This window comes from Pteropus alecto, unplaced genomic scaffold (genome assembly GCF_000325575.1).
Source record: "Pteropus alecto unplaced genomic scaffold, ASM32557v1 scaffold14, whole genome shotgun sequence".
Taxonomy (NCBI): domain Eukaryota; kingdom Metazoa; phylum Chordata; class Mammalia; order Chiroptera; family Pteropodidae; genus Pteropus; species Pteropus alecto.
This window is the reverse complement of record NW_006436810.1, coordinates 13158410-13184944: the sequence shown is the minus strand read 5'-3', so window position 1 is coordinate 13184944 and position 26535 is coordinate 13158410. Positions and strand designations below refer to the sequence as shown.

General features: G+C 35.9%; 1 protein-coding gene across 1 annotated transcript in view; it reads right to left on the bottom strand.

Moving 5' to 3' along the window:
* CCDC102B (coiled-coil domain containing 102B) overlaps window positions 1–26535 on the bottom strand; it is a 171012-nt gene that overhangs the window by 33481 nt on the left and 110996 nt on the right. Inside the window, exon 5 of the mRNA XM_025048125.1 lies at window positions 16136–16306. Within this exon, the coding sequence (XP_024903893.1) occupies window positions 16136–16306 (171 nt within the window). The remainder of the gene's footprint in view (window positions 1–16135; window positions 16307–26535) is intronic.

Sequence of the window (26535 nt, the reverse complement as noted above, 5' to 3'; positions counted from 1 at the left end):
AGAATACAATAATTAGAAAAAAAATAAATTGGAGAACTGACACTTCCTGGTTTCAACGCTTACTAAAAAGCTATAGTAATAAAGACAATGTTCTACTGGCAGAAGGATAGACATTTAGGTCAATAGAATAAAACTGTCCAGAGTCCAGAAAGAAACTATTACATTTATGGTCAACTGGATTTTGACATGGGTGCCAATATATTTTGATAGGAAAATAACTTTCTTATCAAATAGTTTTGGGACAACTAGTTGTCCACAAGCAGAAGAATGAAGTTGAACTCCTACCTCGCCTCATTTATAAAAATCAACTAAAAATGGAACACAGACCTAACTATAAGAGCTAAAACTTGAAAACTCCTAGAGGATAATACAGGAGTAAATCTTCATAGCATTGAATTAGGCAATGATTTTCGTATACAACACCAAAACTGCAAGTAACAAAAGAAAAAAAATCAAATTAGATTTCATCAAAAATTTTAAAACCTTTATGCTCCAAATAAAACTATCAGGAAGTTGAAAAGATAATCTACATAATGAGAAAAAATATTTTCAAATCATATATTTGAGAAGTTTGTATCTAGAATATACAACTCGGAAAACAAGCAAATGCCCCAATTTAAAAATGGACAGAGGATCTGTATATTAATACCAAGAAAATATATAAAGGGTCAATTAGTACATGAAAACATGATCAGCACCATAAGCCATTAGACACATTCAAATTAAAACTACAATGAGATACCACCTCACCACCACAAGGATGCCTATAATCAGAAAGGTGGCTCCCACAAGTGTGGGTGAGGCTGGAGAAATTGGAACCCTCAAACACTGCTTGTGAGAATGCAAAATAGTGCAACCACTTTAGAAAATAGTTTGATGGTCCCGAGACATGTCCACGTAGATTTTCCATATAATCCAGCAATCCCAAGAGGCATAAAAACATAGCTACACAAAAACTGGTATGTGAATGTTCATAGCAGCATCATTCATAATAGCCAAGAAGTGGAAACAACTCAGACACCAACTGACTAAATGAAGAACAATGTAGTATCTCCATACAATGGTATATTGTTTTGCCACTTAAATGAAATATTGATCCATGAAACAATATGGAAGAACCTTGAAAGCATTATAAGTGAAAGAAGGCAGTCCCAAGAGGCCATACAGTCTATGTGTCCATTTATATGTAATATCCAACATAGAGACAGGAAGTAGATGAGCAGTTACTACGTGTTGGGGGTAAAGGGAGAATGAGGGATGACTGCTGATATGTTTTAGGATTATGAAAATGTTTTAAAATTAGATGCTAGTAATCGTTGCAAAATTTATGATTTTAAAAACCACTGAATTAAATCAAACACTTTAAATGGGTAAATTTTATGGTTCATGCATTAGATCTCAATAAAACTTAAAAGTAAATATGGCATGCATTTTAGTTGAAATAATATTTATATATTAAGCTAAATCGAAATTCATTCTTTTGTAGATGCCCTAGAATTAAGTCAATTGAATACATCCAGTGATAACAAAGTTTTTAAGACTGTTATCTTAAATAATTGTATCACTTGACTCAGTATTTCATTGCTTTATATAATGAACTTTTAAATATTCTTTAAAAATTGAATGGACAAATGGACATTGATGCCTTAATAAGTCTAAAAGTACTGGCATTGCTTTAAAATGTATTAACCCAGATGATAATCTGATTATTGATAATATAAGCATTTTATTCCAGCTCAGAGCTATTTTTCTTTTTAAAGTTAAACCAGCATCATGACCAGTGGAAGTGAATCACTTGACATGTTACAATGCTGGTGAGTCTTAATTTGTGCCCAGAGGGACTAATGCTGGGAATTTGTTCAGGGTACCATAGCAACTGCAGAATTTAAGCAACGATACCCTGTGGCCAATTTGTAGCTGAGAGAATACTTCAGGATTCCATTGGATCACCTGAGGCAGCAATATTAAATGTTTATGGTGTGGTGTCTTGATAAGAAGCACTTAATTGGTGTTAATTTTATCCAAATCAAAGACAGCTTAGAGCATCTCTTTCCAGAGAGCAGAATATTCTCATTAGATGTGTGAGAGAATGTTAAGGGTATTTTATTTTGTAACCAGTGTCTCGCAAGGGTTTTGACACAGGTCTTTATTAAAACTGACTTCAAGTTGCACTGAGTAATATGCTAACGTGTTTGTGCAGAGAAAAACAATGTCTTCTCTAAAATCAAAGGAAGACAAAAAAAAAAATGTCAAATAATATTAATTTTCTCAACAACGGCACCTGTATTTGATCATCACATGATATACGTATTTCCCAATTTCCTCTTAGCAAGACTGAATAGGAGAGAACACTAATAAAGTACCTAGGGAGCAAACAATCCTTACTTCACTATTCTACTCAGTTAAAACACAGCAGATGTCTGCTTTCAAAGGAAGCTTTTTAAGAGCACTGGGCTACGTGCCTCTTTGCCTTTGGATACTGGAATTCATTCCATCATCGTGAAACTCAAGAAATAAAATTGCCATTTGTGTCCCAAATTTCAATCTGCTGTCATATGTCATGAACCACCAGGCTTAATCTCCAACTGATGTTGAATATAGGTATAAAAAATCCAGTTACTCCTCATCATTTTAACCCAAAAAAAAAAAAAAAAAAAAAAATTGCCGAAACATCAGTTACAAAAATGCAAAGGTACAATAAAATCAAAATTATAAAGCTTTCTTAAAGGAATTTAAACATTAAGGACAAGAGAATTCACCACAAAACTACTCTATTTTATTTATGATAACATGATTTGGAAACTCAATGTTCTGCGTTCTAGCAATTGAGCCCAGTTATTAAGACAGTGCCTGCCACACTGTAGGCCATCCACAGAGGTAACAATCTATTAGTGAGTCAGAGAAATCTGCTTTCACAAAACACAGGAAATGGCAATTTTAAGAGCCTCATGACAAGAGTCCAAAAAAAAAAAAAAACAAAAAAAACAAAAACAAAGGAAAAGCAAATTAGGAACTAATGGAATTTTGAAAAATCAGTAAATACTCTTGGTTAATTGAGTACTACGAAGGCTCAATCTATCATTAAAACAACAATTAGGTATCCTAAATTAGACAAAGAATGAATGTTGTTTCAAAATAAAATTTATGAAAGAGAATAAGTAGAAAAGAAACAGAAAAAGTCTTCAAAAGGTGTTTTATAAATAAGCAGAATACAATAAGTAAGAAATACAAACTATGTGAAGGGAAAACAAGTGATAATTTATGATTGATTTATAAATCAAAGGTCTAATGTTTAATTTCCCAGAGAGGAAAGAAAAGACATTATAATCTAATATTTTTTAATTTAGAAGAGAACTCCTAAGTTTCTAAAAAGGACTATAAGAAAGAAATGTATAACAAGAAGAAATGTTTTCCTCTACAATACAAACAACTTTCTAGATGACAGTTCCCATGACTAAAACGTATTCAGGGAAATTACTTATCCCGCATCTTCTCCTTCATGAATGAAGATCTTCAATTCATAGGCATTTAAAAGCATTTATACAAGAATATAAGACAAAACGAACTAAATCCTTTTATTGAATAAGGTTCAAATAGACAACACAGGAAATTGCAATTTTATTAAGAGCCTCATGACCTGTGACTCATTGTTGAACTATATTTAAATTTCTGAGTTCCAAACTTCCTGCATGTATCTACTTTAATTTTAGTAGTTATTTTATAGCTGAACCAATAGCCATATCTTTCCAGATCTCTCCACCAGGAAACTTTGATTAATTTCCTCTGAATAATTCTGATTATTTTCTGAAATAATCATTTACAATAGTAGCTGAATTGCTTGATATAGGGAAAAAAAGGAGTAAACTGCCACATTAGTGTGTGTTTAAAACACAGTAAAATATTTAAACATTTAAAATATTTTCCAGTAAAAATAAATTTATGATTAACTTAAGTTTTTCCCTATCATTAGGCAAGCTACTTTAAAAAACAGGAAGGAATGGTAAGTGGCAATGTAGTCATGATTACAAAATTTATACCATATTAAAATAAAGAAAATATTTCTTCCACTAAATAGTAAGTAGACTAAAGCTGGCATGCTTTTAATTTAACTCTAACACTTCATTTCCACTCAAAGTTTTAGTGATATTTCAGAAGTCAAAGGAAACTGATTCACGTTGATGGGATAAAGACAGATAACCGATATTTAAAGCATATTTCTTAAAATAGAAATTCAGTTCTCATTCTGTACCGTATAAAAACTGAGAAGATAGTAAACATTCTTTCAGTAGAGCAACATTGTTGCTGGAAGCAACTGTAAACAGTTTTACCTGCTGTTTATTTTGTATATCGATATAAGGTCATTATAGTGAAAATGGCAAAAAAGCATCTGAAAATTATTATAAAAGTCACCAACCTCCAGGAAGGTTCTCTGGGAACTTCGGAGTTGAGAACTGCTGGTTTAAAGATCGTTTTTTCCAACAGAGTACATTCCAGGCTGGATGAGTTCATGACATGATCAGTTTAGTCTGCATTTGGCTAGAGGTTTCTAGAAACAGTACAGAAATATTTGACAGATATCTCCTTGCATATAAGTTACGTTTAAATGGGAAAGCGCATCACCCAGCGTGGGGCTTCTCATTTCGAATGCCTCATAACAAAAATGTGCTGTAACAGATACTGGCTTGGAACTCTGTTGTCCATTTACTTAAGACTACTTGTAAACCATTTGAGATTTCTTCCACTAACGTTGCACAAGTTCTTGCACATTCAGCCTCCTGATAAAGACTATCAGGTAAGTGAATAAATGAAAGCAAACGAACATGCTTTGAATGCATTATCAATGAATAAAGTGAGAAATGGATTGGGAAAATTCATGAATGCTGTCGGAGATCGAACAGCATAATGACTTTAACAATGGACCCATTACGCCTCCACGCCAGGCCATGGGTGAAACCATCTCATGCAGAGAGGCCGGCGTGAGACTTTCTCCATCTGTGTGCTCAGGTGAAGATCATGCGGCTCCTTGGAGTTGCCATTTTTCCTAAATTCGGGTAAGTTTATACTTACTACTTAACTATTCACATCTTAAAATATTTTCTATTAAGATGACGATGGATATTTTATATCATAGAAAGGAAATTCTAATTTTAAAAAAAACTGTACACATCAAAGAAATGTTGCATTACTAAGGATTACTTTTTCACTCTTTTTGTCATTCGGAAAAATTTGTGAAAAACTACCATCACAATAGGCCACCGGTTATTTTCCTAAGAAAACCCTATTTACTACATACCTAATTTTAGGAATGTCATTTAAGTAAAAAATATTCAAAAGTAGAACTATAAGTCCTTTTTCCAAGAAGACCATGTTCTTCTAACAGACAATATGCTATAAAGAATTTAATTTTGAATACTTAGTACTTAAAGAGAAATCAAGTTTGGTGGTATAGATTCCGAAATTAAATGCTATAATACTGGAGATGTTTAACTGACTACAAATTAAATAGACTTGTGCCACATAGGAATTTAGGGACTTTTAATAGACTTTATTTCCTAGACCAGTTTTAGATTTTACATAAACATTGAAGGCAAAGTTCTCATGTACCCACCGTGCCCCCTCACCCTCACTCCAGTCCCCACAATTAACATCTTGCAACACAGACAAGATGATGCTGTTTTGAGCAAGGCTAGCAGTCTTGGGGTAGAAATAAGTGGTCTTATTTATGATATATTAGGAACATAAGACTTCAAGAATGTGAGGATCCATTTTATATGGAGTAAGGGAGGAAGAGAGGCATCGAAAATGACTCAGCTATTTTGCCTGAGATATAGAATAGCAAGAGGAGCAGGCTTAAAGGTATAAATTTGAGAGTTATCAGCACACGGATGGCATCTAAAGCCACGAGGCTTACAGACACCAACTTTGGGATGCGTGTAGCTAAGCATTAGTAAGTGAAGGGTGACTGGAGGCACAGATGTAGAATTGGAGACATGAAGAGAAATCAACAAAACTGAGATCCAGTAGTACAGCAGAAGGCGAAACCCAGGCAATGCTGATTCTTCTAGAAGCCTGGTGAGTAAATTACTTTAAGAATGGAACTTACTGGCAGTGTCAAATTACTACGAGATGTTGAGAAAGATGGAGACTGGGAATATAGACCACCGGCTTTAAGAATATGGAGAACGTTTATGACTTTGACAGTTTTTCTCTTGGTAAAGAGGAAGTGGTCAAAATACCACTGGTATGATCAGAGAGAGGATGAAGTCTTGTGGACCGAAGTGAACATATCTCTTTCATGCTTGTTGTAAAATTTTGTAGCAGCGATGGAATGTATGCTTCATGGAAGTTGGTTTACTTTAAACGTATAAAATCCTTATGCATGTACACACACACACACACAGAGGCTTCCCCCACTATCTGGAAGCAGAGCGTTCCTATGAAACCTTTCATAAGCCGAAATGGCGTGAAGCGAAGGGCCCCCCACAACTGCATTCAAGAGACACCTGCGCTAGTGCTGTGAGAACTTTGACTTCCCAGGGAAATTCTCACACGAAAGACCTACCTTAGTACCTGTTTTCACTAACGGAATGAAATCCAAAAAGGATATTTGCTTTTACAAAAAAAGGACAGAAAAAGCTAAGGGAAGATTCATCTGAACCTTTCCATATAACCTGCCTTAAAACGTCTTGGTGTTACTCAGCTCCTACGTTAGGCTACATTTTCTACTCACACAATAAGTCTTAGCTGAGAATGTGGCATGCGTGATAGGTTTGGCGTGTTGCTAAGTTCTGAAGCGGAGCTGAATTGCCGGACAGGGGAGGTGCTTGGTAAAGTGAAGGAGTCATTAGGATGAGTTAGATGAGAAAGAACTGGGTTGCCGGCTTCTGTTCGCGCGGTTCCGACGGTGTCTTCGTCTTAGAGACATCAAAGTCAGCACTGGGTGAATGCTGAATGCTAGGACTGGGCGAGGCACAGACTGAGCGGGTCCTTGCCCCTCTACTCCGGCAGGGGTGTCAGACAACAGATCATTAAAACAAACACATAATTGCAAGTAGCCCTTCAGCACTAGAGGGAAAAGAAACATGGCACATTGTTTCTGGGACTGCTGTGAATACCACCATCTTGACATTCGGTTATGGTTAACTACATATATTTCTGTTTGAATATCCCCTGCTACACTGAAATCCTCTTCTGGGGAAGAACCCAAGTGTATCCTAACATCTAACACAGAGGTTAGGAAGTAATAACTATTAAGTGGACTGAGCTGCTTTTTACAGTTCGGCATAGCTCCAGGGTCTATGATCAATGCGTGTGTCCCCACGTGAACTTGAAGCTGGCCTCTTTCTTTCTAATCTTACCTGAAACGCTTACCACATCTTTTTCATAGATAAATGTGCATTTCAGTTTATCGCTAACATCATGATCTTAAAATTAGCAGGGTGTAAATTAACGAGATTTTACCTAAATATATTTAGGTCCAGGAAAAGATTTCTGTGTCCTTTCTAATACTTGTTTAAAAACCGGCTGTTATTTAGATAATTAGTGTTTTGTGGGTTTAAACACAGTGTCTCTCACATTCATCATTGCTGATAATATCAGACTTTTAAAAAGATTCACCTTTTTGACACCAGAAACCATTAAAATGTGAGGCCAGAATTAGCTAAGCTGTAATAATAAGGTGATAATTGCTAAGTGTAAAGCCACACTGACGATGCCTTTAGCAAAAACACTAACAGTTCCGTGTGAACTTACAGTGCTCAACAGTATTCTTATTTTTTCTATCTGTTTAAGTGATTTTTCATGTTTTGAATTTCTATCAAAAGTAGAAGACATTATGTTAATTAATTTCGCATCTCACAATTCTAACAGGTACCAACTACAATAGAATAAGCCTCTTTTCGGCAGCTAGCCATTATATTTATGTTCTACTGGTAAAATCTGTTATCATAAATCTATGTGTTCAGTGGGGACCAAAGTTATGAATTTGAGGTGGCAGGCTTTTCTCATTAGACCAGTGGTTCTGACATTTGAGTCGACATTAGAATCACTTAAGAAGCTTTCAAAAAATACTCACGTACGGGCCCTGCCCGTAACGACTGACTCGGATTCTGGAGATGAGGCTTGAATATGAGTATTTAAAAAATCTTCCAAAGTGTTTCTGTGTGCAGCTTGGCTAGAAAATTATTGCATTGGACATTAAGCCTTACACTGGGAATATATTTTATAATCACATCTATAACTGTACTGAGCACCTAGATCAATAATGCTAGTCTGAAGAAGAAATCAATGAATTACTAGAAGCATGAATGTCATCTATAAGGTAGGCTTTTCTTCCCCTTGCCATAGAACTTTTGTTTTGCAATGACTAGGCGGATGCTAACTAACTCTCCTTCTCTGTAGGACAGTTTGCGAATCACAGGCATCTACAGGTGAGTCACTACTTTATCCGATTTATAGTTAACATAAAATGTTAACTATTTTGAAAGTCCTCTTATTTGCAGAAGCTATTACTAAGAAATAGAGAAAAGTCAAGAGTAAGCATAGAAAATAGGGAATACTGTATACATGAAGAGCCATATTATATTTATATCTTTATACACTTATAAAACTCTTTTTTTCCAATAGGACTTAAAAGTCATCAGTAGAGTTATGTTAGGTAAAGAAAATCTAAATGACTCTCAATAAGGAAGGATTAATTGATTAAATTTATATCCAAGGAAACAAATATTATACCATCCCTTAAAATATCAACTCTGAAATTACATAGCAACATGAAAACTGGTTATGGCAACTTACAAAGCAGAGAATATTATTTGCAAACAGTGACTGGAATTATGCGTAAAATTACCCAAGTGTTTGAAGTCAATAATCTGAAGTAATATTATAGCACGGTAGGGCAATAGTTGAAATTTTCCATGTATTTTTCCTTCTTTATGGGATGTGACATTGTTTTGTAAAACTTAGATTCTTTGGCAAACATTATCTCAGTTTGTCCCTTAGCCTTCTGGAAACTGGTTCTACAGTGCAGAGAACCCATGTGTCTTAGTAATTATTTATATTATACTCCTTGTGTCTTATGTACTACAGACAGACTTCCGAATTCAGCTTTCATCTGTTCTAACAATTTTGCTTATTGCATTATCATGTTACTCGTTAGACTTTTTTCACCATATTTATTAAAGTGGTCAGTTATTTTGGTATTTTAACGTGGATATTATATATACACACACACACACACACACACACATACATACATATATATATATATAATGAGTCCTGCATCATGATAATTAAGTTCCAATTAAGTTTTGCCATTATATAATGTAATATATATTCCCAGAAAGACTTCAATGACATGAGAAAAGAATGTTTAACTCCTAACAAATATACATCAAATTCAATTTTTAAAATAAATTTGCTTTAAGAAAAGCAACTCATCTAAAAATGGAATTTTAAAATTTGTTCCTTTCTTTAATCAGACCCTGGGTTTTCTTCTATGGTCCCCAAGATATCTATTATTTCTATAGTATAGAGGATTAATATCTCATTTCCATTTATTTAAAGTCTGCTGACTTGTGAGAGTTAGAAACTTTGTGTTTGAGGGTTTTAACGAAATGTCAATTTTAACTCATTGTAATTTGAAGAATTTGCCTCTGTGAAAATGAAAAGCTCAGCAGTGAAACTGACAGAATTTTCTTGGCTTCCCAAGAATAAGTCACATGGTGGAAATGCTGACTGCTATCTAATGCACACTCTGATTTCCGTGAAGCCTGGTTTCATTGCAACCACCGTAAACAGTAATGACCTTTATCAGAAACAAAAATGAGGCCCTGACAACTGCAATCAGATCATCCAGATAATGAAGCCCACGCGAGTTAATTGTGCTTTCTGTTCATCCTCTTTGGTAATCAACTGATTAGGTGTAAAGGTGAAGAACGCTGAAATAGTTTGTGTGTTAAATGTATATTTTAATGCATTTATTTCTAAGCTTCAAATATGAAATAGATCCAAATACTTCTCCATGTGGAAGTACGGTTCTAAAAGATTCTATTGGAAAGCAGCACAAATTTAATCTGCCAAATAAGTCACAGGGCCATGCCCACCATTCATGCTTGGGACCATAATCCTCCCACAGGGAAAGGCAGCGGATACTAAAACACGTACCTGCACACACGCACTCTATAATACGGCCCATGTTCTTGGTCACAGACTTTGTTTTCCTGTCTCCATTAAAAAAATTTTACCCTTTCCCCAAGAGAAATTACCCGAGCAATCTTCCAATGACGGCATTAGACTCAAAGTCAAAGATCTCATTATAATATCTACATTGGATCTAATGTGTTTTCTCTTGCTCCAGAAATCTATGTACTTAAAATGCGAGTAATTTACACCCTCCCCCTACGCACTCAATATACTATAATGAAACAAGGACAAGAAAATTACACTAAACACTTCCCTATAGACGGGATAAATAATCAAAATACCAGTGGCACTTTCCACAGAACTAGAAAAAAATCCTAAAATTTATATGGAAACACAAAAGACCCTGAATAGCCAAAGCAATCTTGAAGAACAACAAAGTTAAAGGTATCACGCTACCTGATATCAAACTATACTACAAAGCTATAGTAATTAAAACAGCATGGCACTGGCATAAAAATAGACACATAGATCAATGGAACAGAATAGAGAGCCCAGAAGTAAACCCAGGCCTATATGCAACTAATCTATGACAAAGGTGGCAAAATATACAATGGGGTAAAGGCCAATCTCTTCAATAAATGGTTTTGGGAAAATTGGACCTTGTTCTTATACTATATACAAGATAAACTCAAAAGGATTAAGGACTTATATGTAAGATCTGAAACCATAAAACTAGAAGAAAACACAGGAAGTAAACTCTTCGGCATTGCTCTTGGCAATATTTTTTTGGATAAGTCTCCTCAGGCAAGAGAAACAAAAGAAAGAATAAACAAATGAGACTAAAACTAAAAAGGTTTTGTACAGCAAAGGAAATCATCAATAAAATAAACAGACAACTGACTGAATGGGAGAAGATATTCGCTTTTGATACATCTGATAAGGTGTTAATATCTAAAATATATAAAGAACTCATACAACTCAACAACAATAACAACAAAACAATCCAATTAAAAAATGGACAGAAGACCTAAACAGATATTTCTCCAAAGAGGAAATACAGATGGCCAATAGACATATGAAAAGATGCTCAAGGTCACTAATCAGACACATGCAAATTAAAACCACCATGAGATATCACCTGACACCTGTCAGAAGGGCTATCAATAAATCAAAGAACAAGAAGAGCTGCATCCCTGTGTTCTTTTAATTTATTTTTTTCATCCCTATGTTCTTGGCAGCACTATTCACAACAGCTAAGATATGGAAGCAACCTAAATGCCCATAAATAGACAATCGGATAAAGAAGTTATGATTCATATATACACTGGAATATTACTCAGCTATTAAAGAAAATTAAATCCTGCCATTTGCAATGATATGGATGGACCTAAAGGTTATTATGCTGAGCGAAGTCAGAGAAAGATAAATACCATATGATTTCACTTATATGCAGAAGATAAGAAACAAAAAGAACAAACTAATCGAAAACAGACTCACAAATATAGAGGACAATCTGGTGACAGCCAAAGGGGAAGGGGCATTGAGGGGCTGGGAGAAAGAGGTGAAGGGTTAAATACGAATTAATAGTAGATAGATGGTCACGGGGATGGGGAGCACAGCATGGAGCATGCAGTCAGCATTAATGCAATGGCTAGGTGGAGAGCCAGAGGAGAGAAAGCGCCATCAGGGGGATCGTTTATAAACGATATAAATATCTAACCAATGTACTGTATACGTTAATAATAAAATTTTTAAAGTTTTTGGACAGCAAAGGAAATCATCAACAAAATAAAAAGAACCTAATGAATAGGAGAAGATATTTGCCAATGATACATTCAATAAAGGGTTAATGTCAAAAATACATAAGAAACATACAATTTAACACCAAAAAAATAAACGATTTGATTAAAAAATGGGCAGAAGACCTGAACAGACATTTCTCCAAAGAAGGCATACAAATGGCCAATAGACATATGAAAATATGCTCGACATTACTAAGCATAAAAAAAATGCAAACTAAAACCACAATGACATGTCACTTCACACCTGTCCAAATGGCTATCAACGAATCAAAAAAGTGTTGGCCAGGATGTGGAGAAAAGGGAACCCTTGTACACTTTTGGTTGGACTGCAAACTGGTGCAGCATCTGTGGAAAACAGCATGGAGGTTTCTCAAAAAATTAAAAACAGAACTACCTTATAACCCAACAATTTCACTTCTAGGTATCTATCCAAAGAATATGAAAACACTAATTCAAAAAGATACATGCATCCCTATGGTGATTGCAGCATTATTTACAACAGCCAAGATACAGAAGCAACCTGAGTGTCTATTGATAGACAAAGAAGTGGTACATATGTACAATGGAATATTACTAGGCCACAGAAAAGGATGAAATCTTGCCATTTATGATAAGATGGATAGACCTAGAGGGTATTATGCTAAGTGAAACAAATCAGAGAAAGACATACCATATGTGTGATCTAAAAAACAAAATAAGTGAACAAAAAAACCAGAAACTCAGAGATAAAGAGAACAAACTGATGTTTGCCAGATGGGAGCAGGATTGGAGGGCTAAGTAAAAAAGGTGAAGGGATTAAGAAGTACAAAGTGCCGATTATAAAATGTTCATGGGGATGTAAAGTATAGCACAGGAAACTGTCAATGATATTGTAATAACTATGTATGGTGTCAGGTGGGTACTAAATTAATTGGGATGATCGCTTTGTAAGTTATATAAATGTCTAACCACCTTGCTGTACACCTGAAATTAATGTGTCAATTGTGATTGAAAAATAAAAATATATTAAAGAAAAAAAAGGGATAAATAGGAAATATTTATGAAATCTAACTTAACAAATGTTCCACAGGGTGTCTATTCTGTCCATGGAAAATGCTCCTTTATTTGGCCCAGGTTCTGCTCCCTGAATATAGAAGCCTAGTCTGTCATTTTCCATGGCCCTTGGCTCTACACTCTAGGAGGTCCTTCTTATTATATACCATGGCCATATTTGAATGTGGCAATGGGGATTATTCCCTCTCAGGTGGTTGACAGCGTGCTCAGCCAACTACCTGCCCATGGAAGTTTGGAAAAATAAAAGATTCTTTCAAATCCTGAGAAATCAGTCTCTCTTATACCAGTATAACTTTCACAAAAACTTAGAAGTCTTTTTTTTTCTATTTGATTCTAATAAATCCCATAGGTCAACTGTCATCTGCAATTCTGTTGGCGACATTCCACTGTCTGAGATACGTGCATTCCCTTGAATTTATAAGATGTGCTGGTGGGGGCACAATCTCCTTTTCTTCTCCCTGGTGCCATTTTGTTCAGCTGAACAACTGTACAAGGGAAGATCTGAACGGATGCAGAACTGTTAACAGGCTTCGTGGCTACACCACAGATTTGGTCCTTGCCAGAAAGCTCAACTTTAATTGACCATCATTGTTCAAAAACATTCTTAGTTTTATATTTTATTATTTGAAAATAAAAATCAGACCTTGGAAGTCACAGAACTACTTAAATTTCTATCATTACCTTACATATCTCTTTGAAATCTTGACCATTCTTTTCTGAGTTATCTTTCTTTTATGTGCTTGTCAAATGCACCAATAGTAGACAGGAACTACCAGGGACACACCTACTCACCTAAAACCACAAGCTCATCCTGTACATCACCAGTCTTCCAAAGCACTACAGGACACCAAGGTACCAAATATCTCAAGACCCCAAATATCTCAAGACCATCATTCTAGCCTTCAACAAGCTGAATTGCCATCTACTTCTGGCACTGGAACCAATTTCTTATCTAAAGTCTTTGTATTATTTTAATGACCATCCTAGTAGGCTTTAACTAAGTTTTCCTGTAGGAACAAATAAATCCCAAATGTTAGTGGCTTACCACAACACATACTGATATTTTTTGTTGTTGTTTTTTTAACCCATGTGGATCCATTTGAGTCAGTAAAGGCTCGCCTGCTCCAAATCCTCTTCATTTTCGGATTCAGGCTGAGAAAATAATATCTATTTTGGACATGCTGGCCTCATGACATCAGACAGGGCAGAAAAGACACTTAGGCAAAGCGACACGGCAGAGCCCTGTTTTGGCTCTCAAAGCCTCTGGCGGCGGCACACATTGCTTCTGCTCATAAGGCGTCAGAAGGCAGATGGCACGTGGCCAAGCCTGATGCTAATGTGGGAAGAATAATTCTGTTGCAGAGAGGAATCAATAATATGGTCATCCTCGAGACCACAGCCGTCTTTAAAAATTACATAACTAGACGGCTGAATCGGACCTTTCATAACGAATACTTCATGAGCCCTTAAACCCTCTATAATTTTACCACTTCCTTGCCAACGATTCGGTCCCAAATGATTTCTAAAGTCTACGCTGACAAACACAGAGGTTTCTTTACCACCACCTCTAATAAATACTTTCATGTTAAAACTATTCACAGGAATAATGGCCATGATAATACAGACACCTATAACCATTCTCATGAGCCTTCCTACTGAGTTCCTCTTCTGACTTACTCCTCCACAGTCCAGCCCTGTTATACATGCACACATGACTAAAACGTATACACACATCTTCATTTAAAAAAAAAAAAAAATCAAGGATAAAATGTCCACCAAAAAGCCAATGCTAGTGAGAGCAGGGGACAACATATGAGTCTCACTGGTCAAATGATCCTGTTTTCATGTAATGTCATTAGAGAAGAAAATCTAGTTTGCTTGACTTGGAATACTTTGGGTTAAAAATCTCAATATGGAATGTGTTCTGTTATTGAATTACCCCTTAGAAAAGTAATTCAGTTTTTAAAAATTTTTTTAAGTTCCAACTGGCGTTATCTTGAAACAGTCTTTCTAACCAGGGAACTACTTTTTTTTTTTTTTTTTTTTTGCCTCAAAAGTTGTCCAACAGGAGCAGATGCCATGGCTGGAACACCATCTGAAGTAACTGCTGCCATGTGGTGACAGTCTCACAATCACACTGACATTCCCGACTGTTTCTTTAAAAAAGAATATTTCTTTGTTTGTGATTTCAGCTGAAATCACCTACCTGTTGTAGGTGTGCTTCCAGGACATCACAGGCTCTACCTTCTAGAATACTCCATAAACCCATGACCTTACACAACAAAATAAGATGGCTACATACTTTTAAACACCAGAGAGCACTGAGGATAACATATTTCAATATTTAATCATGACATGTTTAATATTCTTCTGATAAAGGCTTAAAGCTTAAAATTTTAAAACACCAACCTCTAATGATACCATGGCCATATATAAACACACACACACACATGCACACACACACGTACGCTTATGGTAAAACATATTTGAAGTGTTAAAATCAAAAACAAAGACCAACCTGGAAGGTTCCCTGAGCTGACAGAACCCATTTAGTCACACAAACAGCTTAATTTAGCTTATTTTGTGAGATGAATTTAACCTTGGTCATTTCTTGATTATGCCTCTGGAAAACATGGAACTTGAACAGTTTCCCAGGTTCCACATGAGGTAAGACCTGCAAATTCCAACGCTGACACAAGTCACTGTGAAGACTAAGCAGTCACCACCCCCTCACCCTGTAAGATGCCGTAGGCCAGTGCATCCCTCAGCCTCATTCCACGTCTGGTTCAAGTGCTCCTGGTCCACGAACTGTCTTTTTGGTGTATAAATGATAATTTTTTGCTAATTACTATCTCAGTGATTCATGGGTTTTACTTTGGCTATTTGTGAACCTTCGATAGAAGCTCTAGAACATGCATTAAAAAATCAGACTATTAGTTCCAGAAAGGTGAGCATGTTGTTCAGGTAATATTTTCTCTTTCCTTATAGTTGCAATCTTTACATTGATTTTAGTGTTTCGATTGTAAAGATTTTATCCTGGTTAGTGCCTTATATTAACAAAGGAGAAAATGCTTTATACATGCTAGAGAAAGCTCTCGGGAGGCTAACGAGCATGCGCTGCCTTAGGAGGTACCTACCTTGTCATCTTCCTGTGCGAGTCTCTGTCTGAGCCCTTCCACTCGGAACCTGAGTTTCTTTGCTTCGGCCTCACTTTGTTCCACACGGTCGTTCGCACGAGTCAGCTCTGCTCCTTTTGCTTGGTGTTGTCTGCTTAGTTTATGGTAGGCACGTTGAAGGTCCGACAGTTCCTTTCAAAAGCAAACGGGGATTCCATTGTTTATAATTTACTCTGGGACGTCAGAAGAAGAGCAACTTCCTTTGACATAGGAGAAAGACATTTCAGGAAGGACTCGGATGACACAGCTCCATCTGGAACTCTGCATTTCTGCAGTTAAATGTTATGATTAGCATATAACTGGAAGTGGAAGACGTGTTTGTGCATGGCTGCAGCGGCAAAAAAACAAAACACAATGCAATTCTTTGTGTTCTCGAGGGAATGATACATTTTGCATGTTTAGGTTGTATGTATGCAAATTTAGGTTGTATGTATGCTTTCCAAAAGAGGATATCACATACCCATAAAAGCGGAATAAAATATAATGACAGTAAGTGCAAGAGTGGTTCGTTTGCCAAATCAGCAGAACTACGAAAGTTAGCAGACTATCTGCTTTTAATGATTTTTTTCTAAGAAAACAGGTTTTGTGCCGCTGCAGTCATGCCATTCCTCACATCCTTCTGAAGCCACCTGATTGTGGCTCAGAGACCAGGGGTCAGTGGCCTGTCCTATGAAGAAACAGTGAATTTATCGTGAAGTGATTGGCTCTCCAAACCGTCTTGTTATAATTAACACCACACAAGACATACATTCACAGGTCCCATTAATTGGCCTCAGATTATTAATAATGTTGCTTCTCATTTTTATTTATAATTTTCTGTGCAAATTAACTGTACTGTCATTATAGAAAACATCTTTATTAAAACTATGAAGGAAAAAAAACCCATAGTTCCTCATGTTATAATACTTGAAGAAAATCCAAGGATATTTTGTTAATTTCCTGAAAAATACAAATCAAAACCACAATGAGATATGGCCTCACACCTGTCAGAATGACTGATCAAAAAGACAGGAAATAACGCATTGGCGAGGATGTGGACTAAAGAGAACCCGGCATTGCTGTGGAAACGTAAATCTGTACAGCCGCTACAGAAAACAGTACGGAAGTTCCTCAAAAGATTAAAAATGGATCTACCATATGATCCAGCAATTCTAATTCTGAGGAATTATCCTAAGGAAATAAAAACACTAAGTCAGAAAGGTATCTGCACCTGCATATTCATTGCAGCATTATTTATCATAGCCAAGACTTGGAAATAACCTGAATGTCCACTGATGGATGAATGGATAAAGAAAATACTATATATAGTAGAATATTATTGAGCCATAGAAAAGGAAATTGCCATATGCGATGCTATGGATGGACTTCGAGAGCATTATGCTAAGTGAGAAATGAGACAGAAAGACAAATACTGTATGATCTCACTTATATGTGGAATGTAAAAACAGCGAACACCTTGTAGATAGAGAACAGACTGGTGGTTGCTAGAGGCTGGGCGTGGGAGGTGGGGGTCAAATAGATGAAGATGGTTAAAAGGTACAAACATAGTTATCAAATAAATCAGTCCTGGGGATGTAATATACAGCATGGTAACTATAGTTAATAATATGACATTGTATATTTAAAGTTGCTAAGAGTAGATCTTAAAAGTTCTCAGCACGATCAAATTTTAACAGTAGGATGATGGATGTTAACTAGACTTACTGTCACCATTTCCCAATATATGCAAATATCGAATAATTATGTTGTACACCTGTAACTGATATAATGTTCTATGTCAGTTATATTTCAAAAGAAAAGACTAAACATAGAGGGCGGATCGTCAGGGCCACCACAAGATGAAATTAGACCAGTCGGAAGGCTGCAAAGAGTCAGATGAAAGATGAAGGCCTGGCTAAGGAACTGGCAGCAGAGATGAGGAGGGTCGAGACCAGTCGAACCACTAGGAGATAAAAACCCACAGAATCTCCTCATTCATAGGATGAGGATGGTAAGAGAGAGGATGAAGTTAAGAATAACTCCTATATTTGTGCTTCAGCACTGAGTGGGAATCCATACAGATAGAGGAGGGATTGGAAGAGAGGAAATACATTGTTTTGGAAAAGTTGAGATGCATGTGCCTGTGGAACACCATACTATAGTCTGCAGGGTGGAGAGAAAGAGGCAAGAACTCGGGTAAGAGGTGAAGTCTGCAGTTTGCAATTATAAAAGTAGTAAAATTTCACTGAGAAGTAAAAAGAATGGAGGTCACAATCCCAAGATCACCAGTTTGAAAGGAATCAGAAGAGAAAGAAGAATCTACACCATTTAAAAGAAGGGCTGCTCCAGAGACAGGAGAAAAAAAAAATGGGGTATTGTTAAATATAACAAGAAATTCAAGAAAATAGAGGAAATTCAAGCAAGACGAAATGCTTAACAGTATGAAATTCTTAGGTGACGTGGAAAGAATTGAACTATATCTGTTAAATTTAACATTAAGATTATTGATTTCAGCAAAACATTTCAGTGGTTGAATAGAGATGAATATTACAGTGCAGTGAGTTGGGTCTTAAACAGAAAGAAAGGAAGCATACAAGGTACAGCACACATTTCAATTCCAGAAAGTTGGCTCTAAAGAGACGCACCAATAACCAGTCCACACAGGCTGAGAGAATAAGACACACAACTGTGTTTCAAATGGAGGGAACTGAGCCAGAATGCACTTTATCTTGTATCATGGATTTAAAAAAAAAAAAAAAAATGCACCTAAAATCTAACCCAGACTTTTTTTTTTCCAGGAACGCATTCTACAGATGTGCACAGATTGTGTGAAATGCTATATGTAAGCTATTTATTGCAGTGTTTTTTGTTGTTAATAGTGAATGAATATCATAAGCAGTTGATTAAAAAAAAAAAAACTATTACCATTAAGTATAATATGGCAGCCTTTTATATAGTGATATATCTCCAAAATATTCTGTTAAGTAAGGGAAAACGCAGAACAGTGTGAAGCACTTGCTATGAGAAAAGTGAGGTAAAGCGGATTTTGATATGGCTTTGGCGACTAGCAGGCTCCTGGCCTTTGTGAAACTCAGAACTCCAAACAGAACAGGTAGCGGTCTGGGGAAGGGAGGGAGAGTGTGGACGGGAGGACAGGACCTGGCGAGAAACCGCGGGCCACCACCAGGAGGACGAAGGTGCAGGAGGGCTCCAAGGTCAACCACAGCACACCCTACCATCCAAAGCATGTGCCCCCCAGTATCCTCTGACAGGGTGAGGGCCGAATAACGGGGCGATGCCTGGTATCTTGCAGCTGTTGCCTTACAAACCCCGGCCCCCCAACCAAAGTCAGAATTATGGGGGAGCTGACAACTGACAGATCTGGGTAAGCAGCTAGACCCCAGCTGGCTGGGCAGACTTGCCACAGTCCCTTCGCTGACCTGACAGCAATGCTCCAGCTTATACCCACCCTCATCGCAGTGTTTTACATCCCAAATAACATTTACGATGTTATGCGAACGTATTTTTCATTTCTTTAGAATACGATTTGCAAACGTCAGGTCATATACCTTATTCTTTTGCAGAGATATTAACAGGAAACACGATTCTATTATTTGGAATGACGATGAAGCATTTAATGAAAGATTTTCTTGATTTATCAAACAAGTAATTTGCCACAAAAATAATGCAGAGCTTAATGAAACATAAGTTACAACAAATTTGCAAAGCGATGGCTTTTTCTCAGGAATTATGCACCTAGTTATAACTATTTAAATACCTTTGTGATTTAGCAGAATTATTTCTGACGGTCAATGCTTTGTCACTAGATTTGTCCAGTTCTCTTAGGCTGGTTTAAATGGAGTTAAGTAAACAAAAACAACCTTTGACATATATAGAAAGGAAAGAAGGAAGGAAGAAGGAAACCAGCCATCCTTGTAGGCAGACCCCTAGCATTCACGCTCCTCCGCTCAGCCATTTGCTCAGGGAACGTCACCTTATTCTCCAGTTCTGGAGGGGATACGTATTAGTCAAAGTCTGTTCTCAGTGAATAAATGGTTCCCAAGCCCGCAGCGTCAGCTCATCTGGGAACTCCATCCAAGACCTGAAGCAGGAACTCACGCTGGGGCCAGCGGCCTTGGCTTTAACAAGCCAAGCCCAGCGTCTCCGATTCGACCAGTGGTACAGGCCAACTGTAGTAAGCTTTATTCCTGCCAGTAACTGTTTTAAGAAGATAGAACATAACCTAACCGAGCAATGAAATACGAGAAGTCTCCCTGCCTAGGAGGAGATGATCTAGAATTTTTTTTTTTTTTTTTTTAGCACTTAAAATTACACAAGGAAGACACATCTGGACTGGTGGAGGGTGCAACACTCTGGGCCAATGGAATCCTGCTTAAAGTGGAGGCCAGCTGATCTGGCCTGGCCATACTTGGTTACGTGAGAAAACCTATCAAATTCTATCCACAGCCAAACATTTTAATTATGCTCACAGGAGAACTTTACTTTCAATGAAAACTGGATTTCACTCTGGCGAAAAAATGTTTCATTAATATAAAGATTTATTTTTTTAAGTTAACGGTCAAAGGGATTGTTAGCCAAGTACCTATTATACACTACATTTTTCACATAACTTCTCCCTATTATCTTCTCTTTTTTCTCTATTCAGTCTGAGAGATTATGCAAACTGCTTACGGCCAACCTAACTGTATTTTTCATTTTATCAAAACAATATAGCATGCCTGGCTTTCATCTTATATTCAGGCATTATCTTCAAGACTTCACAAGTTCTTTGACATTTTAATTCATTAATTCACCACCACCTCCATTTTACTCTCTGGAGAGAGATGAATTTCTTCTTTAATTCTCAAAGCTATTGGTCTTTGCTACCAAACACTCAGTTTTTGTTATTCTCGTGATAAGATCCTCCCTTCAGGTCTCTCTGTGAATACAAGCTGCAGTAAGGGATGAAGGCACTTAGGGTCATACATCATAATCCCCATGCATATATTTGATGCTGTTATCTGAAATCTCAATTTTCTCTATAATTTGCTTATAGATGTCCAATTAGAAGACATCCAAATAGGTGTTTCATTTAAAGAATTAATGATTTGCATTTGAAAAGAGAATGTCAATAGTCCATATGCACTTTTAGAGCAAGCTTATTTTAATGTATTTTTAATGGTAGAAATACATAAAACGATGGTGTGACATATTTGTATTTTATTTTAGTGGAGGAAAATCTGAATGAAAAATGTGAAAAATATAAGGTACTTCATATTATTTGTCAGTATATAATCTGTAAATATGAAGCCATGCAACTAGATAGTAAATATAATTCGCAATCCTTTTATAAGCAGATATGAATAATATTGGGTCTTGATATAGAAAATATATACAATGTGTTTGTATACAGATATTTTTGATAGAATATTTGTTTATCAAATAGATTTACATCACTAGAGAGTCAAGGATTTGATAGCAGGCTTTAAATTTTGTATATGGCTTATGGACTCATGCATTAGTTTATGCTCTACAAGAATACTGCTTTCTACCTAGACTTAATTTTGTAGCTGACACATCAAGTAGCAAGGCTTAAATGATTTTGATTGTAGCGAGCTGACAAAACTAAAATACATTTTCTTATAGCTTAAAGTGATATAATGAGAGATTGGTAAAAACAAATCAAGTAAGTATATATGCATCTATTTGAAGGAAAAATAAAACGGCATACAGGAAATTTTAAAGTATTATATGTTATTTCCATAAGTTCAGATTTTTTCTAATTATCATTCAACTCTCATTTAAATATGATTTCTTCTGAGATGCTTTCTTGATTAATTAAATAGGAATAATGCTTGATAGTATTTAAACATTATCTTTCATATGGTCTGTTCATTCCCTTCAAAGCCTTGTCACATGCTAAAATTTATTTATGCATTTATTCAAGATTCTTTTTTCCTATTAGGTAGTCAATAAATATTTAATGCCCCACACATGCAAGGTAGAAGCATGGCCCAAAGAAATCTCATGGTCATATCTTTCTATTGACCTCAAGTATAGCCATATGACTTTCTCTGGGCAATGTCAGTAGGCAGAATGGATGTTGGTTACCTTTAGGCATTTGAAGCAAACTGTTCACCATGCCTTCTTTGTTACGCATCTGTAATTGTGTTGAAATGAACCCTTTGTCCCTTTTGGTTCCTCACTCACTTTGTGTCATTGGAAGGACATGTAGAGTGAACAAAAAAAAACTTTGTTCTTTGAAGCCATTGTGATTCTTTATCCTGTTCTAAATGATACAGTCTTCTTAGTGTGTGAGTTTTTCTTGAGCTAGAAATCACACGTAGTTATCACAACATCAAGAAGAGAAAAGAGGATTCTCTTCTTGAAAAACCTTCTTAAAAGTGAAGAAAAAAAATCTAGTATCTTTCCAGGATTGCAGAAGGAAAAAACAGGAAAACTAGGTACTCTCTGTGGAAAGGAGAATGTTAGAGGTATGCTAGAAAATATATACACAAAGCAGCTATAACAGCAAAGTTTCCAAGAGAGAGAAATATTCTGAAATTGAACAGTTTAGTAAAAATTACTATATGAGGAGGAAAGATTGAAAGTTTCTCCATGCAGAAGTATGAACGCACGCCAAGGCCAGGAGGAGGAGGAGGAGGGAGGTACTGTGGAGATGACTGGACTGCAGCGAATGAATGTGTGTGTGCATGTGTGTGTGCGCACGTACGTGTGTACATACATGCACACAGCTGCATGTGCGTGTGTGTGTGCGCGTGCATGTGTGTGTGTGCGCGCACGTACGTGCGTACATACATGCACACAGCTGTGTGTGTGAGCTTGGTACATATGATCATGAACTTGTTAATAAAACACTCAAATGCAAAAGAAAGAATGAGCATCCAAATAAACTATTGAATATATACATATCACAAGACATCGATTAAGGAGATTGCTCAGTATTAAAAAATAAAACATCAATATGTAGATACAGCAATTCTTACATAACAATAAGTATTGTGCTTTACTTATTAAATAACCACAAATTTAAAATTAGAATCATCAAATTTGATATCACAGATTCTCAGATTATGAAAAAGGGCCAGAAACCGTTTGTTTGTTTGTTTTGGCTTTGCAGTAGAATAAGGATTAACCTCTCGTTTAAGTCCCAATGTAATAATTTGTTGACTTAGTGATCACCTTTTCTGCAAAATGGGACTTCACTCTGTCATAACTGTGTGCTGTTGATATCACGAGCTGAAAACGAGAGAGCAAATGGAGAGACTTCTAACGCCTACAGCTGGTTTGCTCATAGGCAGCGAGCCATCTGCGTGTGGTTATGCTGTTTCCCCAGAATGAGGCACCAATTTAGACACATGCTGATGACGCCATATCGCTAATCGAAAACGTCCTAAAATTACCTAGAGAGGCTATGCTAGATTAGGATAAATGCAGCTCTAATCTCACAATACAGATTCCATCATTTTGCTCCAGGAGAAATCTTGACATCCATGATAGTAAAGATTTTTTCTACTACATTAAATGTAATAAATAGCACCTATCTCAAGGGGCTGTTGCACATAGAACACTATGTATGTGTGTATTTACATATATATGTGTATATATGTATATATGAAACATATTAACAAGCATGTTTTATACATAGCTTATTATCACAAGAATAAACTATCCTTACTATACTCTAATCATTGGCTGCACATGGAGGAACTCAAAAAGCAACATATGTAGTAAACAATCAATATATTTTTGTGTTCTATGCTGAAGAAACAGAAATTTGTTCCATGTGTCACTTTTTTACAGCTCCCAGGGGGCATATGCAAACAGTCACTGCTCCTACCTTCACAGATGAGGTTTTAGATGCAGGCAAATGAACAAGTAACAGAAACAAAGTTTAGTGAGTGCAAGGATATGGGACATGGAGCACGTCTGAAGGTAACATGAGACAAACATGAAAAATTTGAGAAAACTTAGATATTCACTAATCATCAAACTTATCCAAGAACTTTGCATTAAAAAAACTTCAAAGAAACAGAAATCTTTTTTGATTTTATGACCAATTCAAGATATAGCCCATATCACTATTCCCCTTCAAAATAAAACTTTCTAAATTTTCTGTAGTTGTTTTAACCACTTCTCTATCCTCAATTATTTAACTCTTCATTATTTATTCACAAGATTTCAGATGATGTTCAAGGTCACTAATGGCATCTAGATAGCCAAACACGTTCTCACCTCTCATGTCTTGATCTAACTTGAACTCTCAACAGTGTTCTCTATTTTATGAGGATTATGATTAGGATTATATACATGTATATATATATATATACACACATATATATATTTTATATAAATTCAATTGAATACGGAGGTCTCTGCTTGTATACACAACTATCTACTTGATATCTACATTTGGATGTCTAATAGACATTTTAAATATAACAAGATTCATTGTATTAATAATTACAATGGAAAACTTAACACTTCTTTTTTGCTATAAATGCATAAAAATGTCATTACGACCTGAGAAAGTAAGAAACAGAATAAAGATATAAACCCTAACATTTAGTGGTTGTGTTTTAATGTTCATGCTAGTTCAGAAGATGTGATATTAAGCCCAAGTAAAAAAGCAAGCTTGCTACTGTCCACGACAGAGTATGAACAAATTACTCTCAAAAAGAAAAAAAGGAAAATTCAAAACCTTGGCTAACTTCTGACATAGAAGAGCTAAAGTAATCAAGATGTAAAATCAACCTATTGTCAAGTGAAACCTTTGGAATACACAGAACAGATTCCAAATGACTCAAGAGCCCAAAGTGCCTGGGCCCACAGAAAAATCAATGAGGACAACACGAGCTCAAAAACAAAGTTTCAAACCATAAGAAGTAATGATTCAGTGTGAGGAGAAGCAAACAAACAGAGAGGAAAATTAGCATCCCAAGAATCTGAGCTACAGCAATCTGAAAATACTACAAAACAATCATATCATTAAAAGATTAAAGTAATATAAATCATAATAAAATAGTAAACTGAGAACAGAAAGAGATTTGAAAAAGAACGAAGTAGAACTTCTTAAAAAGCCAAATGAAGTTCTAGCAATTAAAAAATTGATGGATGAATTAAATACAAGGTTAGATACTATTGAGGAAACTAATTAACCAATAGAAGAGAATTAGATTTTACAGAATACAGGAAAGAATTACGAAAAAACTGTAACTATGATAAAGAGTTAAAAGACAAACTGAGGTCCAGAATTGTATATCCAACTGTCTACTCAATACATACGCTAGAATATTAATTTATAAGCCCACAATGACCACCCCCCAAGTGCAGCCAACACTTTCTCCCACATTCCTTTGGCCCCAACTTCGGCCTATGGTCACCCCTAAGGAAAGGCTGACGGGGAAGTTCTCACTGCCTATCTGCCCAGGAAGGAGAAATGGGTTCTATATGCATCTGACGGCTTCTGCAAAAGAATAACTAAATTAAAATTGTGTGTGTCATTCGAATGGCAAAACTGAAAAGGTTGATCTCCTATAAAATATATGGTGGTTGTGGGGGTGTGTCCAGAGAGTCCCCCAAAAGAAGTGCATTATAGCTGACATTTTGTAGTCACTAAGCAATTAAAGTGAAATCAATTCTTGAAAAAAGTTTAAAAATTCTTGAAAATTAATGTGTGTTAAAGAGATTCATGATGAAAGTTACAAATAAAAGTTCTATGTAAGCGCTATGCAAGATTCAGCTAGACTAATGCATAGAGGCCAATTTATAGTATTAGATTTAGTAAATAAAATAAAGATAAAAAATAAATGAGTTAAATTACAAGTTATGAACCTTGGGACAGTGAAACAGATTTTTAAAAACTGGAAGCGGAAAAATAATAAAGAATTCACAAAAATGAAGAAGAGAAAAAAAATATTCCTTTAAAAATTATATATAAAAGTGGGTAAAACACTAAGAAGATTGATTTGAAAAAAAAAGTCAGGAAAATATTAATAATCAGAAATGGATGCGTATATTTATAAATCATTTGAGAACACTAAGAAGCATATTATGCCAATATACACTTCGATATAAAAGAAATGGAGAATTTTTTAGAAAAGTATATCAAACTGAGCTGATAAAAAATTAGATTAGAATGAATGACCATTAAAAAGTTGAACGAACAAGGTTCAGAAAACATTGTAGGCAGGTTTTACCAAACCTTAGCTATCTTGCTCCTACATAAGGTATTTCAGAGGATACCCAACTATCTAGAAAATCACATTTAAACTATAATAAGGAGTATGGGTGCACATTGTGGAATGCAAACCAGCCTGAACCCCCAAAAGGCACTTTGGCAAGTGAGAGGCATGAGCTCA